A 22037-nucleotide genomic window follows, 5' to 3' on the forward strand; every position below is an offset into this window, starting at 1 on the left:
GTCTTTACTACTTCCCAATCAACTTCATGCAGGCAACTTTAACATTTTTGATTTGCTTTATAAGATTTTGGTTTGTACGTCGTCGCTTGTACAATTTGTATTACACTCATACACTTGTATTGTGAGACATACAAAACATCTCTCACTCTTATGTTTTTCTTAACCAAAATGACCCCCATGTATTCACACTAATATGTCTAATCTCAGGGTAATAGACATTGTTAGCCAATTACCCTTGAAAAATATCCTATCTATTACAGTAAATTATGATCTAATCCCTCAAAGGATAAATTAATTTCCTTTGTGACACATCCAGACTGAACCTCATTCATTGGTTTCTTTATAGTTTATCTTAATGTGTAATCTCTGCAAACATTTCCCACCTTTTATTGGTTATTGAAATTTTCTAAATGCAACAGCAAGTACGTTTTGAAATATATGATGCAGTGTGCCCATAACCAATAAACCTCTTTTTTAATCTCAACACATATTCACAATTTAGGATTAGCTTTGGAAAGGAACAAGGTTTAATATGAAAAGATACAGGTTTGTTGTTGTTTTTTTAGATTTGTTATTTGTAGACATCAATGATTATTGAGTGATTTCTGTTTCACTATTTATTCATGATTTCTTATTCTTGGCTAAATCAGGTTATCCTCCTCCCTACAAATCGTAGAAGTGTCGGTATTAATTGAGTGACCACTTGGTGCAGTGTACTCTCCAAGATCCTTGGGAAAAGCAGAATAAAGAACTCCGTACAGTTTTAACAGTTCTCCTCATTTTATTTAGAATATTATGACAAGCAGCGTGGCTCAGTGGAAAGAGCAGTGGCTTGGGAGTCAGAGATCAGGGTTCTAATCTTGGCTCCACCACTTGTCAACTGTGGGTCCGTGGGAAGTCACTTAACTTCTCTCTGCCTCAGTTACCTCATCGGTAAAATGAGGATTAAGACTATGAGTCCCATGTGGGACAACCTGATTATCTTGTACCCCCCAGCACTTAGAACAGTGCTTGGCAAATAGTAAGCACTTAACAAATGCCATTATTATTAATATTATTATTTTAACTATAGTTCCTTGATACATTTAAATGGTTTTTCACATTGCCATAATTCATTTATATTAATGTTTATCTCTCCCTCTAGACTGTAAACTCATCATGGGCAGGGAACTTGTCTACCAACTCTGTTATATTTTACTATCCCTAGGTCTTAGTACAGTGCTCTGCGCACAGTAAGTGCTCAATAAATATGATAGATTGTTAAATTTGTTCATCCACTTTTAGTGAAGAAACCTACTAGGGTTTCAAAACTCCAGTTAAATTTTTTACACTGTTTTACAGATTGAGAAAGGTTAATTTTCTGTCTAGTAGTTACCCCTGTACTTAATTTTTTTCAACTTTTTCTATTTTTTTTCTGGTAAACAACAGTCTTGAAATTTTTGAGTAACCAGGTCACACTGACTCTTTTCAGGCTCTGATCAATCAAGGCAACTAAATAATGTGTCCAGTCCTTTCCCTGCATTTAGGGACCCTTCAGATGATTCTTTTTTAGGTTAATCCATCCACCCTCAGGAGTAAATCAATCTTTTGCATAAAACATTTTTATTCATGAGCAGCAGCGACTGTTGATTGTAATTTGCTACTAGAAGATTCTAACAGTTCCATGTTTAATTAGGTTCCTTTCCCTAACACACGCATTTCACTCCTCTAATCCCAACCTACTCACTGAAACTCCATCTTGTCCGTCTTGCCACCGACCCCTTGCCCCCACATCTTCTCTCTGGCCTGGAGCTCCTTCCCTCTCCGTAGTCGACGGGCCACTACCCTTCCCACCTCTAAAGTCATATTAAAATCATATCTTCTCTAAGACGCCTTCCCTGATTAAGCCCTCATTTCCCCAACTCCCTCTCCTTTCTCTGTCACCTATGCAGTCAAATATGTTCCCCTTAAGCACTTGATATTCACCTCAGCTTCATCCCAACACGTATGTATGTATCTGTCATGTATGTTAATATCTGACTCCTCCTCTAGACCATAGGTTCCTTGTGGACAGTGATCGTGTCTACTAACCCTACTGTACCATCTCCCAAGAGCTTAGTACAGTGTTGTGCACAGAGTAAGTGCTCAGCAAATACCACAGATTCTGTTTTTTTATCTCTTAGTGATATAATAGTAATAATTGTGGTATTTGTTAAGCACTTACATTGTACTAAGAGCTGGGATGGATACAAGCAATCAGGTTGGACACAGTCCCTGTCCCTCTAGGGGCTCACATTCTTAATATATCCTATGACACTAGCCTATCTAGTGCTTAGTACAGTGCCTGGCACAAAGTAAGTGCTTAACAGATACCATTATTATTATTATTGTTATTATTATTATCATTATTATTATTACACTAGAACAGTGCTTTGCACATAGTAAGCACTTAACAAATACCACCATTTATTGATATTTTTATTTTATACTTTGCTGCTTTGCTTTCCTCTGTTGCTTCCCCTTACTGTTACTTCTAAGGCCAGACATGATGAGATCTGAACTGGTTTTTAAATATCTTCAATATTTTGATATTGAAATGATTCATTTCATGTTTTGAATTCGTGGACATCATCCCTTCCACAAACACACATTTAGAAGTTTTGTTTTCTAACACACCAGAAAGCACCGTTTGAATTTCTCTTCTGTTACAGCGCCAGCACAGCCCAAAAATAAACCCATTCCTGTATATGATACATCTGGAACTCTACTTGTTACCTCGACAACTCTCACGATCAAGATGCCAATCTGTTACTACAATGATGACCACGGACCGATCAAAAATATACAAGTACTTGTAGCAGAGGCAGGAGGTACCCAAAACGATGATTTTTGTCTTATAACTTATTAGATGTTATGCTGAGAGCTTTTTTAAGTATGGGATCTAATTCTCCCCCCCAGACTGTAAGCTTGTTGGACAAGGAATGTTTCTACCAACATTCTCTAAAGCAGCCTGGCTCATTTGAAAGAGCCCAGGCTTGGGAGTCAGAGGTCGTGAGTTCTAATCTCGACTCCGCAACTTGTCTGCTATGTACCTTAGGCAAGTCACCTAACTTCTCTGGACCTCATTTACCTCATCTGTAAAATGGAGATTAAGACTGTGAGCCCCACGTGGGACAACCTGATGACCTTGTATCTACCCCAGCGCTTAGAACAGTGCTTGGCACATAAAAAGTGCCTAACAAATGCCATCATTATTTTTTTTTTTACCAACTCTGTTATATTGTATTCTCCCGGGTGCTTAGAACAGTGCTCTGCCCACAATAAGGGCCAATAAGTACAATTGATTGATTGATTCCCCTTTCCATAGGGGAAAAGCAGGCTGCCATAAAGTCGCAGAAGGCCTCACTAGCCCAGTGCCTTCAACAGGCTGGTTAACCGCTCCGTACTAGGGTTCGTGACTGGAATGATGAGGTCTAGTCAGAGTCAATGTATGGATTGGTCACCATCTTGGTTACACTTGTAAGGCATAGTCGATTTCTGTAACCTGGTCCAGAATATTTAGCTGCTGAACTTTAGGAACAGTGTACCTAGATGTATACCCCTGAAGTGATGGGAATTACAGTGTGCAGAAGTGGAGGCCAGTACTAACAGCTGGATGTGTGCAAAAATCTGCCATTTGTAATAGTAGAAGCAGCAGTTGTATTTTTTGAACTATCATTGGCTGCAGTGCACCATAATAAATAGTAGAAAAATCCATGTTCTCTGCCCTCAAGGAATTTATACTTTAATATAGAAGGTAGACAGAAACTTATTTACAAATAGAGGAATAAGAATAAATACTTGAGTATACAATTCAATATGTGTATGTACATAAGTGTGGAGGATGAGAATAAGCACACGGTTGTGGTATTAAGAATTAATCAAGGTGGTCTTGTTTGGTGAGGTGGGATTTTAGAAGGGCTATGTTGGATTTGGGGTAGGAATACGGAGGCCAATTTGCAGTTAGAAGTTGAGCTCAGAGTTAGTCAAAATAGCCACCACTTTTTTTCCCAATTAGAGATTTGATGAAACTTGTGAAATAGTGTAATGGAATTGGAGCTAAAAAGAAGGGAGGAAAAAGGAAAAGCTTTTTCCCCCCTTGTGTCTGAATGATCACAGCGATAGTAGCAGATGCAGAGAGAAGAAAGGAGTCTATTCATTTGAATTCAGCCATTTACAATAGAGGAGTGATTTTTCAGTTTTGATATAATTAGGTTTTGTGTTTCTCATTTATTAATGAAGACATCATGAATATCGAGGCTTGTTATTGATACCCCAAACTAGTCAGGACAAAACACTGTAAGAATATATATTTCATATAAATAGGGGTCTAGTTCTTAAAATAGTTGTTATTCTCCAAAATAGTCGTCATAAGGAAAAAATACAGTCACATTCAACTTGTATGATTTTATATGCCTCTTTGATTTTATGGAATCAGTTCAGCATGATGGAAATGTTACGAAGTGGTATGATGCCTACTTCAAGAAACCAAGGCCATATTTTACAAACGAAGGCTTTCCAAACCCACCATGTTTGGAAGGAAGAAGTCTACTGAGTGGCAAAGAAGATATATATGTCATAGGCGCTGATCACGCATGCATGATACCGGGGAATGAAGACCAAATTTGCAATGGCCCCCTGAAACCTAAAAAACAGTATTTGTGAGTACCACAGGCCTGCTATTTTGTCCACATGGAAGATTCATTTTAAGTGTGACATACACCGTGCTTTTGAGTTGTACTTTGTTGTATTGCTCCTTCTGAAACTCGCTGAAGAAGGTACTTGCAGATGGAGTTTCTTTGAAGCTTCAAACTTTTCCTGAATGTGTGGATAAAGTTCAGCTGAAGCAAAATCAGGATTTTATAGAGAATACGGTTAGGTCCGTGGGAGATTTTTAAGTGATACATGCTTTTTATTTCCTCATTTGAATAATGGATTGAGTATCTGCTGGTCTAATAATGATAATGATTCTGCAAGTTAATTACTCTAGCCCTTAAGCTAGGGTTATACTACTACTATTAATAATAATAATGATGGTATTGGTTAAGCGCTTGCTATGTGCCAAGCGCTGTTCTAAGCCCTGTGTTAGATACAAGGTAATCAGGTTGACTCACTTGGGGCTCACAGTCTTAATCCCCATTTTACAGATGAGGTAACTGAGGCACAGAGAAGTTAAATGATTTGCCCAAAGTCACACAGCAGACAAGTGCTGGAGCCGGGATTAGAACCCACATCCTCTGACTCCCAAGCCTGTGCTCTTTCCACTAACCCACACTAACGCTTAGTACAGTGCTTTGCACACAGGAAGCGCTCAATAAATGAATGAATAACAAAGTGAATGGTAAAACTGAAGCAATTCTCCAGGTTAAAATGTTGCATTTTTGTCACTTAAAAGTTAAGATTTCCCTTTTAAGCAGACACACTATGACCAGATTTACAGTTTAACCTCAGTTCTATACATACCTATCTGCTTTTGTTCACTCTTGATATATATGTCATAGAAGCACAGAAATGGAAGTTAGTCAATATTTATGGAGAGTTTAGTGTGTGCAGAGCACTGTACTAAGTGCTTGAGAGAGTACACTACAAGAATATAAACACACATTCCCTGCCTACTGCAGGCTTACAGTTTAAAGGAGTCCCACAATCATGCCAAAGGGTCTTTTTGTATTTAGTTGTTCAGTTTTAATGGACATAGTCTTTCATTCAGGCATCAACTGCTTTAGAGCACTCTGTTCACACCTGCAAGCCCAGTTGGTCACTCAGCAGGTAGGTTTATGATTTAAAGAGCAAGTTCATTTATCTTAAAAAGGAAATTCTTCACTTTCATAGATGTAATCTCTTGTATTATAGAAAAAGAAAGGTATTTATTTGACCTCATTTAAGTACCATTTGGTTTTCCTTCACGGGTTCTAATTCCAGCTCCACCACATGTCTGCTGTGTGACCTTGGGCAAATCACTTCTCTATGCCTCAGTTACCTCATCTGCAAAGAAGGGATTAAGACTGTTTCCAACCTCATTATCTTGTGTTTACCCCAGTACATTGCACAGTGCCTGGTAAATAGTAAGCATTAAAAAAAACTCTTTCAAAACACAACAAATTTAAATGTATCAGTACACATATCATTCTGATGATTTCTAAGGTTCCATGCTGTAAACTGATTTTTATGTTAATTATTTTCAAAGTGATGAAGGACTGTTATAAAGTCATGGCTAATAATTTCATTTAATCATTTATAGATTTAAATTTAGAGCCACAAATATTAAAGGACAGTTTACTGACTCTGAATACTCCGATCCTGTCAAAACATTGGGTAAGAAAAATTTTATTTATAAAGTTTTCAAAGGAAAATGCCTTGGTCACTCACCTATGTGCATATTAAATTACTTTCAATTTTAAATGCTGAGCATGAATCTGTATTATTACAGTATTCCATAATTTACTTATAAGGATTAATGTGATAGTCTAAGTTTATCACAACTAATTAGAAGAAACAATATATTTAATGCTTTATTTAGAAGAACATATCTGAGATTCATGCTTGTTTGTGAAAATTTCATGAAACCCATGGTCCAGATAGGTAAATCATTGCTGAAACCTCATATTGAGAAGAAAATTGTGAAACATGATTTGGTTGAAATATGTGTTAGTCTTAAATTACCTTGGACTAAGTTTTTCAGTAGTCACGGCTTTCTAACACACCTTTAAAAGGATTTTGCGTAACGGTTTGTGCCTTTGATATTTATCCATTAAAAAAGAGAAAGCTATTCTTCCAAACTCACTGGGTAGTTTAAGTTGTACCTGCAAAGTCACAATGGAGGATTTCATATATTACCAGTCCTGTAGTTAGTCCAGTGGAAAGAGTACTGCTCTAAGAATCAGGAACCCACGGTTATGATTGTTTAGAAACTCTTATAATGATTTCATCTACATTCTAAAATAATCTTCTCCTAGATCAAGCAATCAATGGCATTTATTAGGCACTTACTGCATACAGAGCACTGTACTAAACATTTGGGAGAGGACAGTACAGTATAGTTGGTAGTAACCATCCCTGCCGTCTATGAGCTTCATTCAATTTGTCAGTTGAGCAGCATATATGCCAGCTATCATAGGAAAGCCATTTTGCTTTAAAGACAGCATGTAAGTCATTAATCAGGACTGCATTGGGCAGATTTTGGAAATCAGAGAATAAGGATTGCAAAGCCAAGCTTCAAGTGACTTTTCAGAAGTGCACCCCAAATCTGTTAGGGAGAGCAATACATAGGTCTTGTAGCTTCCTTAAATGCCATATTTTAAGCACTGTTGTGTCTTTCCACATCACAAATGGTGAATGCTATTCTTTTGAAAAAAAGCTTGCTGTCGTTAAGTACAGTCACACGTTCCATAATGCAGTGGTTATGTTCTTTCTGTTCACTTGTTAAGAGATGGTATAACCAAGGGTTAATCAAGAAGGCTTCAACTGAATGCTAGGTATTTAGTCGAGTTTTGAAGAGAAGATGGGCGTTATTTGTTGAAGTGGAATGGTTTGAGAAGGGCATTCAGAGCGAGGCTTATGAGGACTGTAAACTCGTGGGCAGGGAATGTGTCTATTTTTATATTGTACTTTTCCAAGCATACAATGCTCTACAGACAGTAATCACTCAATAAATATGATTGCATGAATGACTGGTGTTGAGCTGAGGTTTAGGGAGAAGAGGTCAGGCAGGTGTGAGGAATCCAACGTTTAGGAGATTAAGTAGAACGTGAACAATTGATGTTAATAATGTTGGTATTTGGTAAGTGCTTACTATGTGCTGCAGAGCACTGTTCTAAGCACTGGGGAAGATACAGGGTAATCAGGTTGTCCCACGTGAGGCTCACAGTTAATCCCCATTTTACAGATGAGGTAACAGAGGCACAGAGAAGTTAAGTGACTTGCCCACAGTCACACAGCTGACTGATGAAGAGTAATCTAACTGGCATTTCAGAAATATTATCTGCATTTGTCTACATAAGATGGACTCTAGAAGGGAGAGAACAGTGGTGGGAAAATCCACAAGAAGACTATCATTATATTGGAGGATAGGAGGATAGGAGCTTGATTTAAATTATGGCTGTGAAAGGTACTGAGGAATTTGTGAACCTGTAGTGTATTACACAGAAAAATGTAGGTGGGAGGGATAGAATGAGAGGACTAAGTACATTTTAAGGGGAGGATAATGTTGGTGTCAATCATGGTAGATATGTAAACAGCATATCCTCTTCTGAAATTAAATCCATTTTTAGATAAACGTTTGTATTATGAAATATTTCTCGATCTTTACCCCATTAATTCTTGTTTGCTCTTTAGAACGTTAATAATAGTAAAGATAATAATTTTATTTGGTAAGCCCTTACCATGTGCAAAATACTATGCTAAGTGCTGGGATAAACAGTAATGACCCAGTCCCTGTCAAGAGTTCAGACTATTAGAATACAGGTATTTATTCCCATTTTGAGAAGCAGCATAGCCTAGTGGAAAAAGCATGGCCCTGGATGGAGTTAGAGGACCTGGGTTCTAGTCCCAGCTCTGCCACTTGTCTGCTATGTGACCTCGGGCAAGTCACTTCACTTCTCTGTGCCTCAATTTCCTCATCTGTAAAATGGGGATTAAGGCTGTTAGTCCCATTAAGACAGGGACTGTGTCCAACCCAATTAGTTTATATCTACCCCAGTGCTTAGTATAGTGCCTGGCACTTGGTAAGTACTTAACAAATGCCACTATCATGAGTAAATGAGGAAAGGAAGGCATGGAAAAGTTAAGTAATTTACTTTGGGTCAGATAGCAGTTACGTATTAGAGTCAGGATTAGAATCCAGGTCCAATTATTTCTAGGCCATACTTCAAATCTTGGAAATAAAAGGAAATATTCTGGCTCATGCTCCAATCAGTGGTTTTACTGTCACTTGAGTTGAACAAAATTTAGAATGAATACTTGGCTGTTAGCACAGTGCTTAGAATATAGCACGTGCTTAATAAAAGCCATTATTATATATCATTACATTTACTAGTTTTATACTTTTGATGTACTTTGGGAGAAATACACTTTTGTTCTCAGGTGTGTGAAATTATATACATCTATGCATACAATTGCCCTTTTTCCAGAAATACAATACTATTGGTATGGCATTGTAATAAGTGTCACCTTAATCCCTTCCACAAAGTATCTAAGCAAGTAGAATTTTAGTAAAGGAAAACTGGTCTTTATGGCTCATGGGAAAATGAAATAGTTCTTTGAAATTTGCCATATAAACGTTTGTTAAAATTAACCACAGTAAGTAGCCTATAAATTAAATCAACTGCAGGTTTCTAAATAGGCTTTCTCCTCCAAATTATCATTCTCCTTATTTGACTACATGCAGTTTACAGTTCTATTTGCAAGTCACTGATTCCTGCTAGATGTTATGCTATTCATTCAGACACAAAGGAAGTATTTAAGCCTTGCTTCTGTTTGTGAAATATATAGTTCCAAACAGCATACAACATTCAGTTGTTTGCACAGAAACATTATGTCTAAAACAAGTGGTATTTAAGATCTTCTGTAGTTCACCGAATTTAGAGCCCCTGCTTTTAGTTGTTGTTTAGGTCACATAGCCAGGATATAGTAGAGTGCTTTTGATGTGAAAAACAGATCCTCTTTTCCACACCTTGTAGAGCTCTCATTAAACGTGCAGTAGATCTGAACAAGAGGAAATTCAACACCCTATGGCTAGGGCCCTCTGTGATTGTTTTCTTTTGAGACAACACCTCTTGTTTCACCTCTTGTTTGAATATTGAATGGTCTTGATGTCTTTTTGAAAACCAGAGGCCCACGGGGAAATTCATTTGCTCTATGGAAAATTTTTATCGGGGATATGTGTTTATAGAGAGATTGAATATTTATCACAAATACCATATCACCCACCCTTCGTGGAAGAATTTTACAGAATGCAAGTAAATCCAAGCATATTGAATTCATTTTTCCAAGACTGTCTTTCCCTGATCCATTCAGATTGTCTACGTGGTCTATAATGAAACAGAAGGAGAGATCAAACACGTGGTTTCAGTGGGAATATACATCTTGCTACTCAAATGTTTGGACTAACCCTACTAAGTCCTTTAGAAGGAATACCCAAGAAGCCCAGAGCTTTAATATCAAACAGAAGGATTTTCAGGGGTGGGAGTCATCAGGGGAAAGCGATTAATCCATAAGAGACATCCGATACCTGAAAAGGGTAAGGAGGAACCCCGAAGGGAAGTCTGATGCGTATCGATGTTGCTAGTCTCTACCATCCTCTTGCCCTCTTTGTCCTAGATCTCTTAAAGTTCAGACTCCATGATCAGATCTCTCTCCTCCCGTTTTTTCTCCCTTTATGTATTCCCTCTGACCCTAAAGAAAAAGAATGATGGTATTCATTAAGCCCTTACTGTTTCTTAAGCATTCAATCATATTTATTGAGCGCTTATTATGTGCAGAGCACCGTACTAAGTGCTTGCACTGCTCTAAGCTCTGGGGTAGAAGCAAGTTAATCGGGTTGGACACAGTCCCTGTCCTACATTGGACTCACAGGCTTAATCCCCATTTTCCAGATGAGGTAACTGAGGCACAGAGAAGTTAATTGGCTTGCCCCAAGTCACACAGCAGACAAGTGGCAGAGCTGGGATTAGAACCCAGACCCTCCTGATTCCCAGGCCCATGCTCTATCCACTAGAAGGCACCTAGTTTTCAGAAATAAATAGGTACCTAGACATTCCCAGAAGCCAAAACAAATAGGAAGCTGCTATAGTGAATTCATTGCCTCCATTACAAATAAGGGCACAGGAAGCATGGCTTAGCAGAAAGGGCATGGGCTTGGGAGTCAGAAGTCCTGGGTTCTAATCCCGGCTCCGCCACTTGTCAGCTGTGTGACTTTGGGAAAGTCTCTTAACTTCTCTGTGCCTCAGTTACCTCATCTGGAAAATGGAGATTAAGACTGCGAGCCCCACCTGGACAACCTAATAAACCTTATATCTCCCCCAGTGCTTAGAACAGTGCTTGGCACATAGAAAGCACTTAACAAATACCATCATTATTATTATTATTATTATGACGTCCCCTGTCACTGAAGTCCTAGCACGGGCTTTGGAGTCAGAGGTCATGGGTTCGAACCCCAGCTCTGCCACTTGCCAGCTGTGTGACTTTGGGCAAGTCACTTAACTTCTCGGTGCCTCAGTTCCCTCATCTGTAAAATGGGGATTAAGACTGGGAGCCCCACGTGGGACAACCTGATTCCCCTCTGTCTACCCCAGCGCTTAGAACAGTGCTCGGCACATAGGAAGCGCTTAACAAATACCAACATTATTAAGTCCTGTTCGACCGCCAAGAGAATACTGGTCTCAACCACGTGTGCCTCTTTCTTCCTCTCTAAAATTGCAGTCTCAGACATAGTATGGGCTTAGATTTAGGAATGGTCTAGACGATTCATTTTCCAGTTAGAATTTTAATATGTAAGAACAATGCCAAAACATAATGCACATCACTGTGTATGATTGAGAAATCAGTCAGTGGTATTTATGAACACTTATTGTGTGATGAACATTATACTAAGCACTTGGCTTAGTACACAGAGGAAGTACACATCATCCTTGCCTTTGAGAAGCTTACAATCAGATAGGGGAGACACTCCCAGTGTACATTACCCTGTATCAGGGAAAATGTCTTGTGCCTAAAAAAGGAGAAATGTAAGTACATGGAATGATTTAAGCCTTGCCAGGCTTAAATGCAAGTCCGTGCCTACATTTATATAGGAATCATTCTGTTCAAGAACTTGGATACAGTTTTCTTTTAATGAGCAGGAGGATTCGTGTTATTCCACAGTTCTAATTTGAGTTGCTAGTACTTGAAAGACAGTAGCAGAAGAAATGCTATTACTCAATTTACTGAGCACTTACTATGTGTAGAGCACTGTAGTAAGAGCTTAGGGAGGTACGGTGCAATAGTCTGGTAGGTCGCGGTCTCTGTCCCCGAGAAGCTTACAGTCTAGATGGAGAGACAAACGTTAAAATAGATGACAGATAGGGGAAATGGGAGGGTATAAGGGTAGGTACTTAATTGCTGTGGGGCTGGAGATGGGTGAGTATGAAGTGCTTAAAGGGTAGAGAGCCTTCCTAAAATTCAGTGACCAGAATTGCACATGGTGTTCTAGTTCAGGGCACCACCGTGTTAATATTGTGGTAAAGCAGGCCGTTTATTTTTTCCTCTATACATTTCCTAATGACACCAGCATTTTTGGAGGCTGCTGATTTGTGTAAAAGTGAACAATTACTCAAAGATCTCATTATTGAGGCTTGATGGATAGCTCAGGGTTCCCCACTAGGTAGTTGTAATTTGAATTATTTTCCCTAGGTGGATTCATTATCTTGCAGTTGCTCTCATCTGCCATTTGTCATCCTACTCCCTTCGCTTTGTTAGATCTACCTGCATTTTATCGTCTGCATGGCATTCATCAATCAAAGAATTTAGTATTATAAACTTGAGCAATTCGTTGCAACCTCTGTTCCAGATGTCTTATGAAGCACAATGCTAAGCACTTGGGAGGGTACAATATAACAAAGTTGGTAGGCACGTTCCCTTCCCACAAGGAGCTACAGTCTACAAGGGACCTTTGTGGGACAGTGACTGTGTCCAACCCTGTCCTTCGAGGGGCTCACAATCTATGATCCAAGAGAGCTGCTCTTACCACTACATAGGCAGCAGGATTAGTTGGGAATATAGGACCTCAAGGGAAAAAAAAATCATTTGGGAAATCCTGGATGAGATATTTCAGAAGGGCTTTTAAGATAGATAGAGCTGTGGTCTGGTGGATCTGAAGAGGGAGAGAGTGCTGGGGAGGAGAAAGCTTGTGAATAGGGGTTGGATATCAGAGTTGGAAACAAAACACACTGGGAAAGTTTGATTGGGAGGATGGAGAACTGCAAACTGGGATGGAGTGGGAGAAGACAGGTAGAGAAGCAGCGTGGCTTAGTGGAAAGAGCCCGGGCTTGGGAGTCAGAGGTCATGGGTTTGAATCCCGGCTCCACCACTTGTCAGCTGTATGACTTTGGGCAAGTCACTTCACTTCTCTGTGCCTCAGTTACCGCATCTGTAAAATGGGGATTAAGACTGTGAGCCCCACATGGGACAACCTGATTCCCCTGTGTCTACCCCAGCGCTTAGAACGGTGCTCGGCACATAGTAAGCGCTTAACAAATACCAACATTATTATTATTATTATTATTATCTGTAAAATGGGGATTAAGACTGTGAGCCTCATGTGGGACAATCTGATTACCCTGTATCTGCCCCAGTGCTTAGAACAGTGCTCCGCACATAGTAAGCGCTTAACAAATACCAACATCATCATTATTATTATTAGAGATTAAGAGAGAGCTATTCCAGTGGCTGTATGTCTATTTGATAATGTGCTGAAGAATAGCTCGCCATTGAAGGTTCTGAGGTATGGAAATATGTGTAGAACTGTGTTTTATAAAAATGATCAGGAAAACAGAGTGAAATATAGACTGAGAAAGAAAGGTACTGTAGGGTATTCAAACAAACCCATAACACTTGGGTTCATATCTTTTTACACTGTTACTGCTCACTACTTGTAATTAATTTTGGTGTCTTTGTACGCAGCTAGATTGTAAACACTTTGAGAGCAGGAATCACATCTGCTAATTCTATTGTATTCTCCCAATCAATCAATCATATTTACTGAGCATTTACTGTGTACAGGGCACTGTACTAAGTGCTTGAGAGAATACAATATGACAGAGTTGATAGACACTTCCCTGCCCACGAGGAGCTTACAGTCTAGATAGAGAGACCAAAATTGATATAAATAAATGAATTAAGGAAATGTACATAATAATAATTATGGTATTTGTTAAGCACTTATTATATACCGAGCACTGTTCTAAGCACTAGGTAGGTACAAGATAATCAGGTTTTCCCATATGGGGTTCACATTCTTAATCCCCATTTTCCAAATGAGGTAACTGAGGCCCAGAGAAATGAAGTGACTTGCCCAAGGTCATACAGCAGAAAAGTGTCAGAGGCAGCATTAGAACCCATGACATTCTGACCCCTGGGCCGCTGCTCTATCCACTACACCATGCTATGCTGTAGGGCTGAGGGTGGGGTGAATAACGGTATAAATCCAAGTGCATCAGGGAAGATCTCTTGGAGGAGATGTGTTTTTAAATAAGGGTTTGAAGATGGGGAGAGTGATTGTCTGTTGGATATGGAGGAGGGAGGGAGTTCCAGGCCAGGGACAAGATGTGGGTGAAGGATCAGAGACAAGATAGATAACATTGACTTACAGTGAGTAGTTTGGAATTAGAAAAGTGAAATGTGTAGGCTGGACGATAGTAGGAGAGCAGCAAGGTAAGGTTGGAGAGAGCAAGGTGATGGAGTGCTTCAAAGCCAATAATAAGGAGTTTCGTTTTGATGCAGAGGTGAATGGATAACCACTGGAGGTTGTAGAAGCGTGTGGAAACATGGACTCAGTGGCTCTGTAGAAAAATGATCTGGGTATTAAAGTTAAGTATAGTTGGCCTAGTGTTGGAGCCATCTGGAGGAGACCAAGAGGAGGATCTGGGAATCTAATTATAAATCCTACTAATGGTTCAAGTACAGAAGAGTAAAACTCACCAGTCTGTAAAATTCCTTGGATCACTTCAGGGAGGTACACTGGCAATTCATCATTCTCTAAGCTCATTGCTGTTGGTGGCAGTACTTTATTAATCAGTCAATTAATGCTGTTTATTGAGTGCTTACCATGTGCAGAGCACTGTACTAAGCTCTTGAGAGAGTACAATACAACACAGTTGGCAGAAACATTCCCTGCTCCAAAGGAGTTGATACTCAATAGGGGGAGTCAGATATATCTAAATATATTTTGGTTACACCCTTAAGTACTGTGGGGCTGAAGGTGGTGTGAGGGTGTAGGGAAAAAGAGGGCTTAATTTAGGGAAAACCTCTTGGAGGAGTTGTAATTTTATTGCAATACTCTTGCCAAGGAGTTCTCCAACCTCTGTTTCAAAAACTTTAAATGTCAGCCAGTCCTGGCGTTTTCTTTTCTACACCAATTTGATGAAGTAGAACATTCTGTGTGGTCATCACAGTCTGATCCAATTCCCTCTGACCTGTCTGCTACCAAAAACAATTTGCGAGTGGGAAATCTCTCACATCTTCTCCAGGCATGATGGAACTAATTCATTGAGCCTCTTTTCTATCTCCTTTCCATCCCTGTGTAGCCCCATGATTAAGTAGATAAACTGATCTATTTTGAGAGTCTTTTGTTTTTAGTTCTGACATGCCTTGAATAAGTATTCTTCAAAGTCTGTTTTGACCCACCATGTCACTGTTTATGAACCTTCATGTTCTTCCTAGTCAGGTGAACTTTCTCAGGATAGGATGATATATTCTCTTTGACACATTCTTTGCCCTACTATGCAGCTATACAGGATTTCTGTTTGGTCTCCGGTGTCCGTGTCTCAATAGCACACAGTTTACCTGGGCCTGTAAGACAGTGAGCATGTTTAAAAAGCTTCCAGAGTTCTAGTTAAGTACTTTTTTTTAGCTAACATTTTTAACTACATCATAATTTAAATTGACATTTTTTCATAGTTTCTTTTTATAAATGTAAATTGCCTAGTGTTGGCTTTGGGGTCCCTCTTCGTCTTTCATGGCCCAGGAAAAGTGTGAATTGTCACTGGTTGGTAGCCACTACTAAAGACTGGTTCTCCCACATATACAACTCTTTCACTAGATCCTGTCCTTTCCTGGCAATAATCCAAGTATATTATTTTTCCTTGTTAGCTGTACAGTTAGTTGTCAGAAAACCGTTTTTTATCTTATTCTCATTCTGAAGAGCTTTTCCCTTTTTAGACAGGAGAAGCAGCGTGGCTCAGTGGAAAGAGCATGGGCTTTGGAGTCAGAGGTCATGAGTTCGCATCCCGACTCTGCCACTTGTCAGCTGTGTGACTGTGGGCAAGTCACTTAACTTCTCTGTGCCTCAGTTACCTCATCTGTAAAATGGGGATTAAGACTGTAAGCCCCACGTGGGACTGTCTGATTCCCCTGTGTCTACCCCAGCACTTAGAACAGTGCTCTGCACATAGTAAGAGCTTAACAAATACCAACATTATTATTATTATTTGTAAAATTAAAATGTAACTTGGATATTTTGTAAAAAAAAAAAGCTCCATAAAAACAGAATTAAATTCAATAAGGTCACAGGCCAGAGGGTATTCCTCTTTATTAAGACAGTAGTATGCTGTACCCTCAAATAACTACAAGTATAAATGGGTTATATTTCTAATGGACAGAATTTGTTTCACCAAAGAAATAACTTTTTAATAATGGGAAGCGGGCAACAGATTCTTAGAACTCTATTGGATTGAATGATACAGCCATTCGCCTCCAGCTCTAGAATTCTTTGGCAATATTTGTGAAAGAAGCAGTGTAGCCTACTGGATAGGGCATGGGCCTGGGAGTCAGAAGGACGTGGGTTCTAATCTCGGCTCTGCCACATTTCTGCTGCGTATCCTTGGTCAAGTCTCCAAACTTCTCTGTGCCTCAGTTATTTTATCTGTAAAATGGGGATTAAGACTGAGAGTCCAATGTGGGACAGGGACTGTGTCCAATCTGATTGGCTTGAATCCACCGTAGTGCTTAGTACAGTGCCTGAAACATAATAAGTGTTTAACAAGCACCTTAAAAAAATTCCAAGATCAGGTCAGTTGCAGTATTTTGAACTGAATCTCAAATTCCGTGCCACTGGGATTTCAGGATCTGCAGAGGAGCCCCAGTAACCAGGGATGTTCTCCCTCGTGCCCAGCAGGGAAGGGGAGAAGTCTTACCCACCCTCAGAAGGAGAAGAGGGCCAGAAACCCTGAACTATGTAATCCCAACTTCCTTACTAGGATGTCTCCTGCCTGCACCATTAATAAGTTCTCCCCTTCACATCTCTATGTGATTCACACTTCTGAAGATATAATGAATGATATTGGTTGATTGATTTATAATATCAAAATATAGCCATATTTTAAAGCTACAATTTGCTGTAAAATCATAGAACTGAATTGCCGTTTGGAAGAACCACGTGACAATGGTGGTTGTCTATTTTAAGGTCCAAATCTATCACCAGAAAACCTCATAGCCATCCAAAACCCTTTCCACCTTTCCACATGGTGCTTTGTTGTTTGCTTTTTTTTTTTCCAAGCATGTATTGTAGTCCAAAGAGAAAAAAAAATGAGATTCTCCTGATCCCATCTTAGAAAACTTTAATAGAAGGGTTAATGACTGCTGTTGGAAAACTCTACATTCCCCACAGCATTGTTTAAAGGCAATAAGCTTAACTAGCAGAAATATGATTTTCTTTTTTCATAAATCCCCTGAGAATTTATTTTCAATATCAAAATTTTCTTCTTTCCCATGCAGGTGATGGAGTATCAGAAAGGACGGTAGAAATCACTCTGTCAGTCACTTTGTGTATCCTTTCCATAATTCTTCTTGGGGCAGCTATTTATGCATTTGCAAGGTAAGATAGATTTATAGTTTATTTTAGGTATAATGTGATGCTGTGCATGTTCTTATTCTTACCTTCATGCCTATCAATACAATAATCATCCAAAAGGGAATTCTGTACAGCCTACCAAACAAGTTTAAGTCTCCCCTTTGTGCTAAAGGGAACAACCTAAACACCCCCAAAAAATCAAAGGGGAGAAGAAATACCTATATGTGTTTTCCCCTATCCTCATCCTTCAAGCCATCTTTTCTTTAACCAGTCCAGTTCTTCTCTTGAAGAAATGGAGATGTGCTAATTCAACCTTTGCACAAGTAAACATTAAATTTATCCTACAATCTTACCTACTTTAGATGAAATAATCCTCCACTTGTCATTTTTCATAGATTTAATTCTATACATTCCCTTCCTCTAGACCGCTCAATTATTGGCAACTGTGAAGATGTGAGTCACTTATTTGGACAATAAAGTGGGGATAACCTTTGCCCACTATACTGGACAGATCACTTCACAGATTTTACATAATATACTCACCTCCTTTTAATGCATTACTTTGATGCATTACATTATTACAGTGCTTTGCGTACAGCAAGCGCTCAATATATACGATTGAATGAATTACAGAAGCATTGAACTTAATGACTCACCGTATCGATGGTCCACCTGTTGGTTTTTTGACACATTATAATATCTGCTGCTTTGTATTTTTGTCTGTTACCAGAGGTGAAGGGCACTCATTGATGTGAATCAAATTTCATGTTTTCATTCAGTAAAGGATACCTCAATTTTTCTCTCTGCTGACTTAATTCCTTGATTTCTTGGGAGCTGGAGAGGGCTCTCTCAGCGCCTACTCTTACTTTCATACTCCCCACTCCCAATAAAACTTGGGATTCCCTAATTCCCATTTCCCTGATCTGTGACTTGTGGAAAACTGAAGAACTCTATAGAGCTGGTTCTCAATTAGAGCATTGAGGAGCTAGGTGTGAGGCATTACTGAATCAGAGAAGCAGTGTGGTCTAGTGGAAAGAGCAGAGGCCTGGGAGTTAGGGGACCTGGGTTCTAATCCGAGTTCTGCCACTTGCCATCTCTGTGACTTTGGGCAAGACACATCACTTCTCTGAGCCTCAATTCCCTCATCTGCAAAATGGGGATACAATACTTGTTCTCCCTCCTACTTACAATGTGAGCCCCATGTGGGATTTGATTAATTTGTATCTGTCCCAGGTTTTGTTACAATGCTTGGCATATATTGTGTTTAACAAATATAACAAATATTATTATTATCAAAGTAACATTGTACTATATATCCCAAGAGAAATATATATTCACTGAATTATCTATTTGGCTTCCTAGTATTTTTAAAGCCTTATACTACTAATAGCAATTCCAACCTGTTGATTTTACCTCTGTGTAACATTATTATATTTTTAAAATGTCTTTTTTAATGAATTGTATAGACAATCGTCATAACTTCTGCCCAGCATTTTGCCTTGAAATAAATGGCCTAATTTCTGAAATTCTGTTTTAACTATTTAATTTTGCCTCTCCTCAACTATTTTGAAGAGCCATATCATCCCATAATGGTCTTCCATGATAGAACATTCACTTCTTACTAAAATAAACATAGAATTTCTGTATACAATGCTTTCTGTTGTTATTCTCATTTAGAATCCGGCAGAAACAGAAAGAGGGAGGCACATATTCCCCTCGGGATGCAGAAATTATTGACACTAAATTCAAGCTGGATCAGTTCATCACGGTGGCAGACTTGGAATTGCAGGATGAGAGATTAACTAGGTAAGCATTCTCCTTTGGTCCAACAGTAGTCCAAAGAGTCTGTAGCCATGACCCACTCCTGACCTACGCTTGTTGGAAGTGTTTGTGGTGCTTCTATTTACACAGGTCATTGAGATCCTCTTTCAAAGGATGACCTCTCGCTTCTACACACTCCTCACCACTGTCCAGAGAATCACTTAATCTCTCTGATTTTTAGAGTAGGAAAAAAACAAACTTGGGAGTATTCTGCTCATATGAGAGTTGAGAGTGTTTTCAAATTGTTAAAATTTCTCAAATTGTCCTAAAAGGCTCAGGACCCATATTTGGTTTCAGACATCTGACCCATACAGAGCTGCAATCTTAGTGCTGTATTCCATCGGTAATTATTTGTTCATGTTACTTTTTTGCTGCAGAGAAAGCTGACCAAGCTATTAATGCAAATGTACACTTTGAAGTCTTCATTATTAAATACTATTTCATTTCAAATCTTAAAAAAAATCTAGATAGACATTTACGATACAAAATGAGACATATTAGGGTGAAGAGACAACATTGTACACATATGAAAAGGTAGATTGAGAATTTCCAAGCACCTTAGGTGATTATATATACTCAACAATTTCTACTCAGGGAAGTATCCTAGCAGACCGTACTGAATTTTGTTTTCTACTGGTTAAATGCTAACCTTCCCGCACTACCGAAAGCCCAGGGGATTTTTCTATTATGTAATTCACCTTAGGAAGAAGCTTATCCTTTCCATTTGTAACCTCTACCTGAGCTCCTGTCAGATAGCTGTTTATAAATGATCGCTTATTCAGGTATTTGCCACCCTGACCCAACTCCAGTGGCCTGTGCAGCTGTAAAATTATATACAATTATTTTCTCTCAAAGTTACTCAGATACTCATAAGCCACTATTTTTAGTCTGCTTTTATTAAAATTTCCTCTTCAGCCTATGTTTTTGTGGTTATTTGTTATGAATAACAATAGGCATAAAAATATAAAATCAAACATTTAGAGTTGCCAGATAGAGAAAATTTTGGATGCTTTTGAGTACAGTGGTGAATGTATCATTTCTCTAATTTTAAAAATAAATTTTTAGTTTACCCTAAAAGGATTGTACTCCATCAAATAAATATGATTCTAAAAATCAGTACTAGCTATTTGCTACATTTCATTATGCTGTTGTTGGTAATCTTAGAGTTCTTTTGTGCCTCTTCTAACTTTTAATTCTCAGTCAAGGAAAATTATTTAACTTAGGCATCAACAGATTTTAAGATTCAAGTTAGCTTATGCACAAATTACTTTTTTCACAATTTTGTAGATCTAAAAATCCATATTTCCTCAATGTTGTTCCTGAACTATCCTAGACATTTGGGTTAAATCCTACTTTCATAGGCAGTGATTTAGACTAATCCTGTGGCTAGTCTCTTAAAACAGGTTTTGCTTTAGAAAAACTCAGTTGCTCATAAAGTGCAAATTATTAATTACCCCTCTTGAAAATATAAACTTAACTGAGCTTTACAGATAAATTAAGAACGTTTTCAGCCTGCAAAGCATTTGTCCTCCAATCCCATTTCACCAGTGACTCTTCTGATGTCAGCAAACTTGCAAGGCAGTGTCACCCTTTCAGATTTTATTTAAAGCCTCTTAAAACTTCAGCCCGTTTCTTTTAAGACTCGCAGAGATCTTTCAGATTTGCATATTTTAATTGGGAGAAAGAAGTATGGCATTCTATTCACCCTCAGAAGCTCACCCCGAACATTATTTGTGAATAAAATGAAACGCTGAAAGTCATAAATATGTCTTACTGTGTTAAGCAGCATGACTTAGTGGATAGGGCACGGACCTTGAGTCCGAATGACCTGTGTTCTAATCCCAGCTCTGCTATTCTGCTTGTGACCTTAGGCAAGTCACTTCACTTCTCTGTGTCTCAGTTCTCTCATCAGCAAAATGCGGATTAAAACTGTGAGCTCGAAGTGGGTTATGGACTGTGTCCAACCTGATTAGCTTGCATCTACCCCAGTGCTCAGTATAGTGCCTGGCACATAGTAAGCACATAACAAATACCATTTAAAAAAAGCAAACAAAAAAACTACGTCACATTGGGTGATATGAAATCATGCGACTGGCCATTTCCTTAGTGAGCAGTACAGTGTTATATACTTCCAAAGTGAAAATTGCAATCCAAAGTAAATAATGAGTCCACTTCAAGAGATAATCTGACATTATCGATCCCTTTGTTTTCCCAATATTTAGGTTTCTGGGTTGTGATATAAAAAGATGACTTTATTTTCAAACTAGTTCAAATGACCGGGCCAAAATGGCCGCATGGCACCCAGAGTTCCAGCTGACCACACTGGGGAATCATCAAATATGTAGAGCATTCTTTAAGAGCTTCTTTTTGCACAATGTTTTTCGATGGCATCTCAGTTTCTTAATGATAAGTCAGTGCTTGTCGATGACCGAAACATTTTGGAATATATTTTTGAGCATGAACTAGAATTGGATCTCTGAATAATCTGAAGACTTGATCATTTCATTTGGGTCTCAGAATTTTCACTTATTACAAATGATCAGTGTTTCGGGAATCCGACGTTGGATTTCATACAAGTCCGGGAGAAGTAGTACTTCAGCAAGCTTTCTCACAGACTGAAAGAGAACAGTATAGTAATTTTGTGCATTCAATCAAC

The 22037-nt window shown here is 38.7% G+C and overlaps 1 protein-coding gene across 1 annotated transcript in view; it reads left to right on the top strand.

Annotated features, from left to right (window-relative positions):
* The window catches only part of PTPRQ (protein tyrosine phosphatase receptor type Q), a 231912-nt gene that overhangs the window by 172361 nt on the left and 37514 nt on the right, over positions 1–22037 (top strand). The window contains exons 48-52 of the mRNA XM_039914120.1: positions 2691–2849; positions 4457–4679; positions 6260–6333; positions 17485–17584; positions 19238–19366. Coding sequence (XP_039770054.1) covers positions 2691–2849; positions 4457–4679; positions 6260–6333; positions 17485–17584; positions 19238–19366 — 685 coding nt within the window. The remainder of the gene's footprint in view (positions 1–2690; positions 2850–4456; positions 4680–6259; positions 6334–17484; positions 17585–19237; positions 19367–22037) is intronic.

This window comes from Ornithorhynchus anatinus, chromosome 14, assembly GCF_004115215.2.
Source record: "Ornithorhynchus anatinus isolate Pmale09 chromosome 14, mOrnAna1.pri.v4, whole genome shotgun sequence".
Classification (NCBI taxonomy): Eukaryota; Metazoa; Chordata; class Mammalia; order Monotremata; family Ornithorhynchidae; genus Ornithorhynchus; species Ornithorhynchus anatinus.